Raw genomic sequence first — 12,845 nt, forward strand, 5'->3', positions numbered from 1 at the left:
TCTTGCTGGTAAGTATCCGCCCTCTTCCCCTCCTCCCCCTGCTACTCCCACTCCGACATCTTACCCACAGAACTCTCCTCCCAGACCCTGCACCCCAATCCCCTGCCCCGAGGCGCAATCCAAACCCCTGGCCTGACCCCCCTCCCCCCGAGTAAAATGTCTGGTATTTTCAGTTTCTCAGTTGGAAAGCCACTTGGGACATTCTTCCCCTGCCATGTGGAAGGGAGTGAGAGTTTTAAAGGTGCCATGATTTTGGGGGGGGGGGGGGGGGGCAGGGCCAAGAGAGGGTGCTTTTTTGCTCAACATTTGGACATCCCCCCTTTTTATTAATGCAGAATTTTGTTTAAAAATGAATTACAATATAATTAAAATAAAAATTATCCAACTTATAGCAAATTTACCCAATTCACATTTAATATGAAAATAGCCTTCAATTTCACATTTGACACTTTTTTCCTATTTTTTTCTCCAATGGGGGTGGGGAGGCCGCGAAATTGACATTCTTCCCCCTGCCATGGTGGGGATGGGGAGTGTGAGATTTAAAGGTGCCATGATTTTTTGTGGGGAAAGGAGGGTGCTTTTTTTGCTCAACATTTGGACATCCTCCCCCCTTTTTATTAATGCAGATTTTTTAAAATGAATTGCAATATAATTAAAATAAAAATTATCCAACTAAATTAAGTTTCTATCAAATTTACCCAATTCACATTTAATATGAAAATAGCCTTCAATTTCACATTTGACACCTTTTTTCTATTTTTTTCTCCAAAGGCGAACCCGCAAAATTGTGCTGCCCTGGCCCTGCAAAACTTTCATCTGCTTCTGACTGATACTGCTGTTTTATCGTGCTTTGCAATTTATTATTTTTATAACATTTTGCCCAAAATGAGTGGTTCAAATAAAAGACAACGTACATATTATTTCAACGCAGAGTGGGACGAATCCTATTGTTTTATTGACAATAAAGGGAAATGTGTTTGCTTATTGTGCGGTGGTACTCTTGCAGCGCCAAAAAAAACTTAATGTTGAACGCCATTTCCAAACTAATCATGGCTCTTTTGACATTAGCCATCCACTTAAATCTGAGTTGAGAGAGGTTTGATTTGAGTTGATTAATTTTCTTCTATCTGCCCAGCAATCTGTTTTCACTAGACAAGTAGTAAAGTCTAAAAGGGTTACTATTGCTTCCTTTAAAATTGCTCATCTGCTCGCAAAGAAGAAAAAACCCTTTCAAGATGGTGAATTGTTGAAGGAAGCATTTTTGACTGGTGCTGATTGCCTGTTTCAAGGATTTTCTAACAAGCATGAGATTTTGTCGGCAATACAAGACTTGCAGTTATCAGTTACAAGGAGGATACATGCAATTTCAAACAACATGCAAACTCAGCTAAAGGATGACGTGGAAATATGTGACTGGTTTTCACTGCAGTTCGATGAGTCAACAGATATATTGGATACAGCGCAGTTGGCAGTTATGGTGAGGATGGTATTTAGTGACTTCACCGTAAAAGAAGAGTTACTAAAAGTATTGCCTATGAAAGGTGAACGAAGGGTGAGGACATCTATAATTTATTCAAATCATACGCAACATCAATTAGTATGCCACTACACACGCTGTCTATGATGGGCAGTACCAGTGGATTCATTGCACTCTGCAAGAAGGATGAATCCTTTCCGAAATGTATGTCTTATCATTGCATTATCCACCAAGAAGCTTTGTGCGTCAAAATTCTTTCTTTTCAACATGTCATGAATGTCGTTATTAAAATAATTAACTCTATTTGAGCGAAACCTTTGCAACACCGACTTTTTAAGGCCCTGTTGGAAGATATTGATGATAAACAATCTGATCTTATCTTGCACGCAGAAGTACGATGGCTGAGCAAAGGTAAAGTTCTTGCACGTTTTTTTAAGCCTACTTGAAGAGATCAAAGAATTTCTGAGGTCCACAAATCAGAACTTCGAGCAACTAGAAGACTCCAGCTGGTTAATGGATTTGGCTTTTCTTGCTGACATAACTGACAAATTGAACATTTTAAATCTTGAGCTCCAGGGAAAAGACAAACATGTGGCTCAAATGATAGGTTCTGTAAAATCATTCAAAGCAAAACTGATCTTGTGGATGTCACATATGAAGACAAAGTCTCTCGCACATTTCGCAAGCATGAAGAAAATGGTATGTGACAGTGATTTTAACCCATCACCATTTGTTATCCATATTCAAACACTTCTGGAACAATTTGAAAAGAGATTTCAACAGTTCACCATCATTGAGCCTGTAGTTGCCTTTCTTGTGAATCCTTTTACTTCCCAAATAGAGGTAACAGAAATGGCTACCTCAATTGTGAGTCTCATTCAAGAAAGAAAGTAGCCCAGTGTCTGAGAGTCTGTAATGCCGAAATGCTGGCTGTTCCCTCTGGGGGGGCGCTGTTGCTGAAATGCTGGCTGTTCCCTCTGGGCGGCGCTGTTGCTGAAATGCTGGCTGTTCCCTCTGGGCGGCCCGTGCTGCATGGGGAGTGTGTGGCCCAAACGGCCGTTTGCGCCGCTTGCTCCCACGCGGTGGCCTGGCTGAGCGGTGCAGAAGGCAGCTGAGTGCCACGGTGAGAGGCGAAGGGGGGGCGGGGCGGTGATGTGCAGCATGACAGCAGCTCCAGGTCCCGTCTCCTGGCCATGAACATCATTGCCCCGCCCCCCTTCGCCTCCCACTGTGGCGGTCGGCTAACTTCTGCGCCACTCAGCCAAGCCACCGTGTGGGAGCAAGCAGCACAAATGGCCATTTGGGCTCCGCAGTCCCCCGAGTGAGAGGCAGGAGGGGGAGGAGAAGTGAAAGAGAGAGAGAGAGAGAGAGGTGGAGGGGGAGGCAGGAGGAGGAGGAGAGAGAGAGACGGAACGAGAGACTGGAGGCTCAGGAGAGAAGACCAACATGGAGGAGAGACCTGAAAATCCCGTCTTATGACGGTCTAATTGGCTAGTTCAAGTAAGAACAGAAGAAGTGGAACTGGAGATTTTGGATCTTCAAAATGATATTGTTCTAAAATCCTGTGCAACAGATGAAAACTTTTGGAATCTGGTTGACCGAAAAAAGTTTCCTGCCTTAAAAAATGTAGCATACAAAATAAAATCTTATTTTGGTTCCACTTATCTATGCAAAGTTCTGTTTTCAACAATGAACTTCATAAAATCAAAGTACAGATCTCGGCTTACAGATGCTCCTCTTGATGATTGCTTACGAACGGGAATATCATCCTACTTTCCTAACAATGAAAAATTGGCTGAAGAAATGCAGTGCCAAAAATCACACTGACTTTATTAGAAAAACCACATAAATTAATGTGGTTTTTTTCACTATTTTCCATTAAGTGCTGATGAGCGCGTATGATTAATTTATGTTTAACTTTTTTTCATATGTTTGTTTATTGAAATCCAGATACAAGTGACAATACAAAGAATATTATTTAATTAACCATAATTGGCTATGTTAAAATAAGAATAATAAATATATTTGGACCAGCAGTTCAACAATGTTTTACTTTTTTAAAATAAGATAAAAACTGTTTATGATATTTATTTTGTAAAAATTCTTTAATTTTTCTTACAGGTAGATAAAAAAGCAAATTCACATGGTAAGGTGAAAGAGTAATTGCTGAATAATTTAATTAATACCTTTTACATGTAAAATTACCTTTATCTTCTGGATTCATATATTGTGTAATATTAAATATGATATTTTCTGTATTATTTAATGTACAAATACAAAATAAGCCTTGAAAAATTGTTGGCGCCGGCCACACACTTCTGAAAACATGAGTGTGCTAGTGGCCACAAAGGTTGGGGACCACTGGTCTAGACAGTACTTGGTCCTGCCATGAGGGCAGGGGACTGGACTCGATGACCTCTCGAGGTCTCTTCCAGTCCTAGTATTCTATGATTACAGCAAAGTATTTCCTTTTTAGTGGCTTTGAATGGCTATTTACCTAACCTTCCTGCCACAGTAGGGTTGAAGGTCCCTTCTTTAAGAAGGAAAGCAGTGTTTGACTTTGATAAAGAGTGCGTACTACTTAATGGTTTGTAAACATACCTACTGCACTCAAATGCCTAAAGTATTAAACAGTCAGTTCTGTTATCCTTCCCATACCCTGGCAAAAAAAAACACGCCGGGTATGCACAACTTGACATTTCCAAGTCAAGAATAGAAAATTGTTGACAGATGGTGTAAAGATCTTTGAATCCTCCTTGAGAAAACAAACTTTAGACACTTTACTAGTTGCTGCTCAAATTTTTAAATAGGCCTGCCCTCTTCCTGCACAACAGTTAATATTTGAGTCATTCCTCAGTATGCTGTTCTGAAACGCATGATCAGCTTACCCTGTTCAACACCAGCAAAGAAAGTGAAAGCTGTTTGGGTTAGCAGCAGCACCCCGTGATTAGGTTCAGAAGCTAAGTAGTAAGGCTGCTGTAAATATGGACTAAATCCCTAACATGGCGATCGGGGCTTTTTTTGCGGAAAAGCGCGTCTAGATCGGCCACAGACGCTTTTGCGGAAAAGCATCCTGCCAATCTAGATGCGCTTTTCCGAAAATGCTTTTAACGGAAAACTTTTCCATTAAAAGCATTTTCGGAAAATCATGCCAGTGTAGACGTAGCCTTACTGTGTTGACTTATAGCAATCTTATATTGTAGATTGCCTACTGAAAGATAAAGGGTTAAAAATTTGCAGTTCAATAGTGATGGTTGCTCAAAAAAAAAAAATCCCAAACCATTACCCCCAAAAGTAGTCAGTCATATACTGCATCTCACATGGCCTGGTAAGAACAAGAAGAAAGTAGGACCCTTGGTTGTACTGGGCAGGGGAAAGCACATCTAAAGATGTGCTCTGTATATGCATAGTGATTTAAAACACAGTCCCTGTGGCTCTCTGCAGGTAGCCTCCCCCTCCCTAAAGAGCAAGCTCCCCATCCAATCCTTAGCTCCTATTGGCCAAACTCTCAGCTCCAACTGGCTGAGAGATTGGCCTGAGAGACTGGGGCAGTGCTTCCCGTACCCTGAGTTGAGTGTCACATGACAAGAACAGCCTGTATTGTCAAGCAGGCTAGGACTGCAGCAGGCAGGGAACCCAGCCTTGGGGGTGCTGTAGCTGCTGGCCAGGAGACACTTATGTAAACTACTCCCAGCCAGCACCTGCCTCTAGCACCCCAACCCCTCCTGCACCACAACTCCCTCCCCCAGCTCACCATCCAAACCTTCTGCACACCCTGCCCCAGATGACAACTCCCTCCCAGAACTTGTAATCCCTTCTACACCCCTCCCTCAGGCCAGAATCCTCTCCTGCACCCCCCCTCCCTCCCTGACCCAGCTCATGACCCCCCTCCTACACCCCATGTGCCCTTCTGCACCCAACTTAAACCTGCACACACACACAAAAAAGTACCACCCTTCACCACTTATCAAAGTCTTGGGAGTGATTCCTACCAAACATTGCCCACCCCTGGGTGAACCTTAAATAACCTTCCCTCAACTATTTAGGACTCTAATTTATGACATGTAAGGCTATTTCAAATACACCAACATTATTAGCCTGCAAAACACTGGAAATGTCCCAACACTAACTGGCACTTGTTAAAATGTAAGGCCAGTTACATACAGTAGGTTCTGAATACTATAGAACTTCACTCATACTGTACAGCTAGGTTGTGTCTAGACTGCATCCCTTTTCCGTAAAAGGGATGCAAATTAGACACACAACAATTGCAAATGAAGCAGGGATTTAAATCCCCTGCTTCATTTGCATAAACATGGCTGCCACTTTTTTCCAGCTCAGAGCTTTGCTGGAAAAAACTGCCAATCTAGACGCGGATCTTTTGGAAAATAAAGCCTTTTCTGAAAAATCCCTTAAGCCTTATTTTAAGAGGAATAAGGGATCTTTTGGAAAAGGCTTTATTTTCCAAAAGATCTGTGTCTAGACTGGTGCTTTTTTCCGGCAAAGCTCCAAGCCAGAAAAAAAGTGGCAGCCATGTTTATGCAAATGAAGCAGGGGGGATTTAAATCCTCACTTCATTTGCAATTGCCATGTGTCTAATTTGCATCCCTTTTACAGAAAAGGGATGCCGTCTAGACACAGCCCTAGAGGCTTACAGCTTAAAGATGTAAGTAATGGCTTGTTCAAGGTTTTGTTTCCGGAGTATGTGCGATAAGCACAAGTAGTGGGAATAAAGTCAAAAAATGGAAACTAAGCATTGACTGATGCTTTGTGACAGAAATGATTTTATAGAAGCTGACTTTGCAAATGGCTGTTGTTTAGTTTTACTTTCTTGCACCAGTCACAAACAATGCACTAGTGATTTAGTGTACATGATTACAGGACCAGTGGCAGCTGGTTTAGGAACTACAAATTGACTCAACCCACTCTTTTTTTACTCCCATTTCACCTCAGTTTGTCAGCCAGTTTAAAATGCCTGCAGTCAAAATTGTGTCTGTAGTTATAGATAAAACAACTAAGATCAGCATTTACATAAATGTAATTCTGTCCCATCAGAAAAGCCTTCTTGCAAAGCTAGGCAGCAATACTGCCTGGAGTGGAGAAATGTTTAGCAAGATGGGCCTTTCTACTGCCTCCCACTCAGGTTTCTTTAATCAAGCAGGCTTATACCACAAGGTGCACAAGTTTAAGGTTGCTACCTTAGGTTAACAGATGTGACCAACAGTTATGTAAGATTAACTGTAAAAAAAAAAAAACTCCAGTAAGACTAAAGAGGTTAGACATGGACAGTTGTTATTGCACATTCATCCAAAGGCAGGGGTCCCCAAACTTTTGGGGATTATGCCCGACCATGGCCATGGGTGGGACAGACGTGGACAGGGGGAAGGGTCCATGAGCTGGGCTGCAGTAGTGGCCAGCTCAGCCTGCAACCAAGTGTGTCTAGCTCCATTCCTCGTCCTCCACTGGGAACACCCAGACTGGGCACTGCTAGGAGTCAGGGACCCAGCTGGGAAGAGAGGGACTGAGTTGTGTTCCCTCCTTGCTCCCGGGGGTAATGGCCTGGGCCTTGCCATGTCCCCTACTCTGGGGGCCCCTGCCTTAAGCTGTATTACACTCAATAAGAAAGCCATAGGCTGGACTTTAGCCAAGGAATAGCAGCAGTTAGAAAGGATACAGAAAATCTCAGGTCTTTAACGCTACATCGGGATAAGAATTTAAACCTTGAAGGGGCTAAAGGAAGACTTTTGAAAGATGCCTAAAGGAAACAGGAAGGAAAACTAGTCAATTAGAACTCTTAGAATTATGCTAGGATTTTCAGTGACACTTGTGCTTAAACCCTATCATACCTCCATTTCCTCTAGGCACACTGTACTTGGCTGCTCCTGGAATCACACATGCTAGGCTTCAAACTACTGCTTCCCTCCCATAAATAAAAAAAAAGTGAGCTTACTTAAATTTAAGAGCCCTTAACATAGAAGCTGCCCAGGGTTCAAGTTGACTTGACCTGTTTTGAAGTAGTTGAGGTTTTAAAAGCTGGTTCCCCCAGCACAGGCTCCATGGTGATGTCTACCCCCTCCCCCAGAGGCAGCAGGGGGGCAAAGCAGCCTCTGCCCATGGCAGACAGAGGCACACCGTAGGCAGAGGCTGCTCTGGCAGCAGCCCCTGGCCACTGTGAACAGGGTCTGCTGGACTCAGCGCTAGCTGGGATGGAGCAATCCCAGCTCATGCTGGTCCAGAACACTATGCCTCTGCGTTTTAAATATAGTAAGAGCTATCAAGCTTTTACCATATTTAAAATGCAGTGCCACAGCATGGGTGGCTTCCAGAACCAGCAGGAGCTGGGACTGCTCATTCCTGGTGCAAACGGATTCCTGGAGCTACCCCAACTGTGGCTCTGCACACCAATCCTTATTGACTAATTGTGTACTTGATACAAGCTGCATTGACTACAAGTAGGTCTAGAACTATGGAGTTGTTCCCGGGATACCAGAGGTATCCCAGGAAAAACTCCACCCAGCCCAGGGAATGTCTGCTCTTCTCACCTGTTTTGTGGAAGAGCAGACACTTTCGGAATCCCACTCTTCCTCATTTCACAAGGAAGAAGGGCTCTTCCGAAAGAGGAGGTTTTTCTGAAGTTTGGCGCAGTATAGGCTGACTAAATTTAAAAAAAAAAACCCACAGGAAAAGATATTCAAATTATGATTATCCAGATTGCAATTTAGCATCCTTAGTTGAAAGTAGTTAAGAAGGAGAAACTAAGCTACATCTTAAATGACTTTTGCAATCAACTCTCTGCAGACCTTGGAGATGAAGAGTCTTTATTGTTCAGATACTTCAGAGCCCACAAGAACACAGAATTATCCCAATTCGGGGTTAAGCAAAACACAAGTCCAGCTCAATTAAACATTACATTAGAGCTACTTTTCAATTAAAGTGGCTTTAGACAAAAAAAAAAAAAAAGACCCATTTCACTTGATGAGCAAAGCTTTTTGCGCTTGTTTCCTAGTGATGCTCGCAGGCTTCTTTTCCACAGATTTGATGACTCCAACTGCAACAGTCTGCTTCAAGTCCCGGGCTGCAAAGCGACCTGAAATGAACTTAAATATTTGAATTGCCTTTCAAAATAAGGGGAAGATGCTACTGCTTGTAGTCAGTAAGCAGTCTAGTACTCTCTCTTCCCCACCCCATCGATTATCTCAATTAGATTTAAGCTCTTTGTGGAGGGTCATTTTCTTTCTCTCTATAGCATTAACCAGTGGGGGCCTGGCCCATAAGTAGACTAAATTGTTACAAGTACTTCAGATAGGCAGGCTTCCTTTATTGCAGTAACCGTCTATTTAAGTTTCTTAGCTGAAGACTGCATCTTCCAATTCCCTACCCAATCCCTCAAAAATACACAGGACTATGAAGACAATAGAAATGGAAGCTCCTAGATTTAGTTAAGGGACTTTTTAAATCTCATGTAGGATTGGTAGAAAATATGCAGATCTGACTTTTCTTCAAACACTTGCCTAAAGGGGGATAGTCAAAAAATCTTTCCACACACAGCGGCTTCTTGGGTACAAGCCTGACAGTAGCAGAGTCTCCTGACTTCAGCACAGAAGGATTGTCCTCCAGCTTCTCCCCAGATCGACGGTCAATCTTCTCAAAGAGCTCAGCAAACTGGCAGGTGACATGAGCTGTGTGACAATCCACCACTGGTGAGTAGCCAGCCTTGATAAAGCCAGGGTGATTCAGGATGATCACCTAGAACAAAGGAGGGATGTGTTCCAGGAACTAAGAATCTACTTGAGTTCCCCAGCCCTTTCCTTCCTGTTTTAGATGCCTAGACATCTACAGGGAGCAATGTCCTCTATAACTGAGCAGTAGATACCACTAGAAGCAGCCTACACCAGCACTGGGGAGGAAGGAGAATTGTCTGTAGTACTTACTGCAGTGGTGGGCAACCCACAGCCTAATAGGGGTTCTATGTGTGGCCCACATGACATTGTGTACAGTTGCAAGATTCTGCTGGTTTTCATCCATGTCATTTTTTCCTATCAGTATTACACAAGAGACATGTAAACCAAGGGCACATGAAGTGAGGCACGTTCTGATTGTCCGCATCATCTGAGAGCCGTGCTCCCTCTGCATTAGTCAAAGAGCTGCTATGGTTCAATTGGCACACCCTGCAAACTCTAGGTCCACCAGGGCAGTTGGCAAAACTATCCTATCCCAGGAGACCATCTTGGTTATGACAATCTTGTGGCCACCAAGATGGAGGGCCACTCATGCGGCCCACTCTGCCTGTTGCTGACACTGTTCTGCAGAGCCCACTGACACCCCACTTGTACATTCCCAGCCTCCCAGTCATGCCACTAGAGGTCACACCTCATAGCAATTGCAGCCTTCCTGACATGCACACGCAGAGCTAACACCCTATGACCAATGTAAGCCCCATAGAAGCAAACCTCTGCACCTGAGCAATGAAGTGGGCTGCTGCTGCTGGGGGGTCACTCCTGGAGTTGCCAGCCACATGGCCCCGTCTCAGGTTCTTGACAGCAATGTTCTTTACGTTGAAACCTACGTTGTAACCCGGAAAAGCCACCTGCAGAGGCTCATGATGCATTTCAATGGTTCTGACCTCTGCCGACAGGTTTGCAGGGGCAAAGGAGATGTTCATGCCTGGCTTGAGGATGCCAGTCTCTATCTTCCCCACTGGTACAGTGCCAATTCCTGGGAGGAGACCGGGAGAATAAGAACTGACTGGAAAGCCCTCAGCCAGCACAGCAAGCTGACCAGTTACTTCATGCCACCTCAGATTGTCCTGACCCAGCTGGTGAAGGAGGGAAAGTAACTTCAGAAAGCGTCCTTCATGAAGTTGAGCTTTCACTAACCCAGGTCGGATTAGTGAAGGGACCAGCTCCCAGGCTGCTGCTAGATGCTTCTGGCCATGCCTCAAACTAAGGAAGTAAGTGACCGAGAGACTTATCTACACAAAGTCATTAATTTGGGGGGGATGATTTGAGCCCTGTACCCAAATGGAGACCCCCCATGAAGCACCCAGAATGCCCCATTCCTGCCTGGACTGACCACCAATCTTGTAGACATCCTGCAGAGGCACCCTGAGAGGTTTGTTACTGGGCCGCACAGGAGGCAGCAGAGAATCCAGTGCTTCCAGGAGCGTCTGCCCCTTCCCGAAGCCTTCCTTCCGTTTGACCTTCCAGCCTCTGAACCAGGGCATCTGCAGCAGGTGGAGGGAAGCGGGTGAGAAGCTGGACAGCCTGGGGCCGGTGCTGCGCCCCAGCAGAAGGGCCACTCCCCTGCTGGGCCCACCCTGAGGGTGTCCCTTGGCCCATCTCCTCCCCTGCCGTCTGGGCAAGGCAGAGGGCCCACAGTTCTGTCCTCCAAGGGGGAAGCCACCCCGCAGCCCCCTGCATCCCCACCTTGGAGCTGGGCAGGGTGACGTTCTCCCCGGTCCAGCCGGACACCGGCACGCAGGGCACGGCGGCCGGGCTGTAGCCGATCCTGCGCAGGTAGAGGCTGACGCCCCGCACCACCTCCTCAAAGCGCCGCTGGCTGTAGGGCGGCTCGGCCAGGTCCATCTTGTTGACGCAGAGCAGCAGCTGCTTGACGCCCAGGGTGTAGGCCAGCAGGGCGTGCTCGCGGGTCTGCCCCTGCCGGGACACGCCGGCCTCGAACTCCCCGGGCGCGGCCGAGACCATCAGCACCGCGGCGTCCGCCTGGGGCAGAAAGGAAGAGGAGGGAGGGTGCTGGGGGGCGCTGCGTCCGCCTGGAAGGCTGCCCCTTCCCCACGGGGCAGGATCGGGGCCGCTCCCCAAGCCTGCGGGGCTGCAGCCTTCCCAATTGCGCCCAGCTCAGCAGGATCCGGGCCACTCCCTTAGCCGCAATAGGGGGGGACCTGCCCCCGCCCCACCCAGCCCGGGGGGGCAGGACCGGGGCCGCCCCGCGCATCCCGCGCCACCCAGCCTGGAGGGGAGCAGGACCTGGGCCACCCCACCCAGCCCGAGGGGGCAGGACTGGGGCCGCCCCGCGCATCCCGCGCCACCCAGCCTGGAGGGGAGCAGGACCTGGGCCACCCCACCCAGCCCGAGGGGGGGGGGGTAGGCCCGGGGCCGCCCCGCTACCTGGGAGGTGCCCGTCAGCATGTTCTTGATGAAGTCGCGGTGTCCCGGCGCGTCGATGATGGTGAGGGAGAAGCGGCGCGTGTGGAGCCGCCACAGCGAGATGTCGATGGTGATGCCCCGCTCCCGCTCCGCCTTCAGCTTGTCCAGCACCCAGGCGAACTTGAAGGAGCCTTTCCCCGCCTGCGGGGCGAGGCGAGGCGGTCAGGGCGCGGGGCCGGGCCACGTGGGGACGGCCTGTCCGCCGCGCCGCTCGGCTCCCGCACGCCCGCCCGCCCGGCCGGCGAGGGACGGGGGCAGCCTACCTGGCTGGCCGCGGCCTCCAGCTTCTCCAGCAGCCGGGGCTCCAGCCCCCCGCACTGGTAGATGAGCTGCCCCGTGGTGGTGGATTTACCCGAGTCCACGTGGCCGATGATCACGATGTTCATGTGCGTCTTGCGGACGGGCTCCGGCTCCCCCATTCTGGCGGGAGGCGTCCGGGCCGCCGGCTCCGCCTTTATAGGGCGCGCTGATGGGCGCCGGCCCGCACCTGCTGGGCCAGGCCGCCCCCCTCTCCTCCCCGCAGGGGCTCAGAGGCGTGGGGCACCGCTGGGCGCTCAGCCCTATGGGAGGCTGGGGCCTCTGCGGACTATGCCCACAGGGAAGTTACTGGACAGAGAATCCCGGCCAAGATGGCCTGAGGTAACATCTGTCCCGCTTTCCTTCCCACGGAGAATAAGGGATCTTCTCCTCGGGAGGTGCAGTGTCCTCCCTCCCCAATGGGAAGTGTTTCTGTCAATCCTGTTGCCATCTCTCAGGCCCTGAAGGGACCCCTCTGGGTCTCTAGTGCCACCCCCCTGACATCTCTCAATGTCATCAGGGTCATTCACAACGAAATGGCGTCTTCGCAAGCCCACTCGTTTCAGGCAAAGGAGACAATTTCATGGAGTCAGGCTCCTCACTGGGTATTTGCTAGAGGACTCACTTCTCCGTTTCCATGTTAAGGTACTTCCTTGTGTTCTTTCTGGTACTGCAGTGAGAGAAGGTGGGCGCCGCATTTACGTTGTTAAAAAACCATGGGGCCCAGTTGCCAGGATATATTTGACCTTTTAATAAAGATGATTTGTGTCTGGATTTCAGCATTCATAAGACCAGTCATATTGGGTCAGACCAAAGATCCATGTAGCCCAATATCCTGCCTTCCAACTGTGGCCAATGCCAGGTGCCCCAGAGGGAATGAAGAGAACAGGTGATCATCAAGTAAT

General features: G+C 47.8%; 1 protein-coding gene across 2 annotated transcripts; it reads right to left on the reverse strand.

Annotated features, from left to right (window-relative positions):
- Positions 1–8,274: 8,274 nt before the first annotated feature.
- LOC102449205 (elongation factor 1-alpha-like) lies at positions 8,275–12,083 on the reverse strand. 2 transcript variants are annotated; one of them, XM_075920141.1, is made up of 7 exons: positions 11,907–12,083; positions 11,605–11,784; positions 10,903–11,199; positions 10,550–10,700; positions 9,936–10,039; positions 8,989–9,223; positions 8,275–8,564 (listed from the first exon to the last, which is right to left on the reverse strand). In XM_075920141.1, the coding sequence occupies exons 1-7, from the start codon at positions 12,060–12,062 to the stop codon at positions 8,446–8,448; spliced, it is 1,242 nt and encodes a 413-aa protein (XP_075776256.1). In that variant the 5' UTR covers positions 12,063–12,083; the 3' UTR covers positions 8,275–8,445. The 2 variants fall into 2 exon arrangements, with proteins under 2 accessions (XP_075776256.1, XP_075776255.1); XM_075920140.1 differs by having other exon boundaries at positions 9,936–10,192; positions 11,907–12,081.
- Positions 12,084–12,845: the final 762 nt, after the last annotated feature.

This window comes from Pelodiscus sinensis, chromosome 2, assembly GCF_049634645.1.
Source record: "Pelodiscus sinensis isolate JC-2024 chromosome 2, ASM4963464v1, whole genome shotgun sequence".
Taxonomy (NCBI): Eukaryota; Metazoa; Chordata; order Testudines; family Trionychidae; genus Pelodiscus; species Pelodiscus sinensis.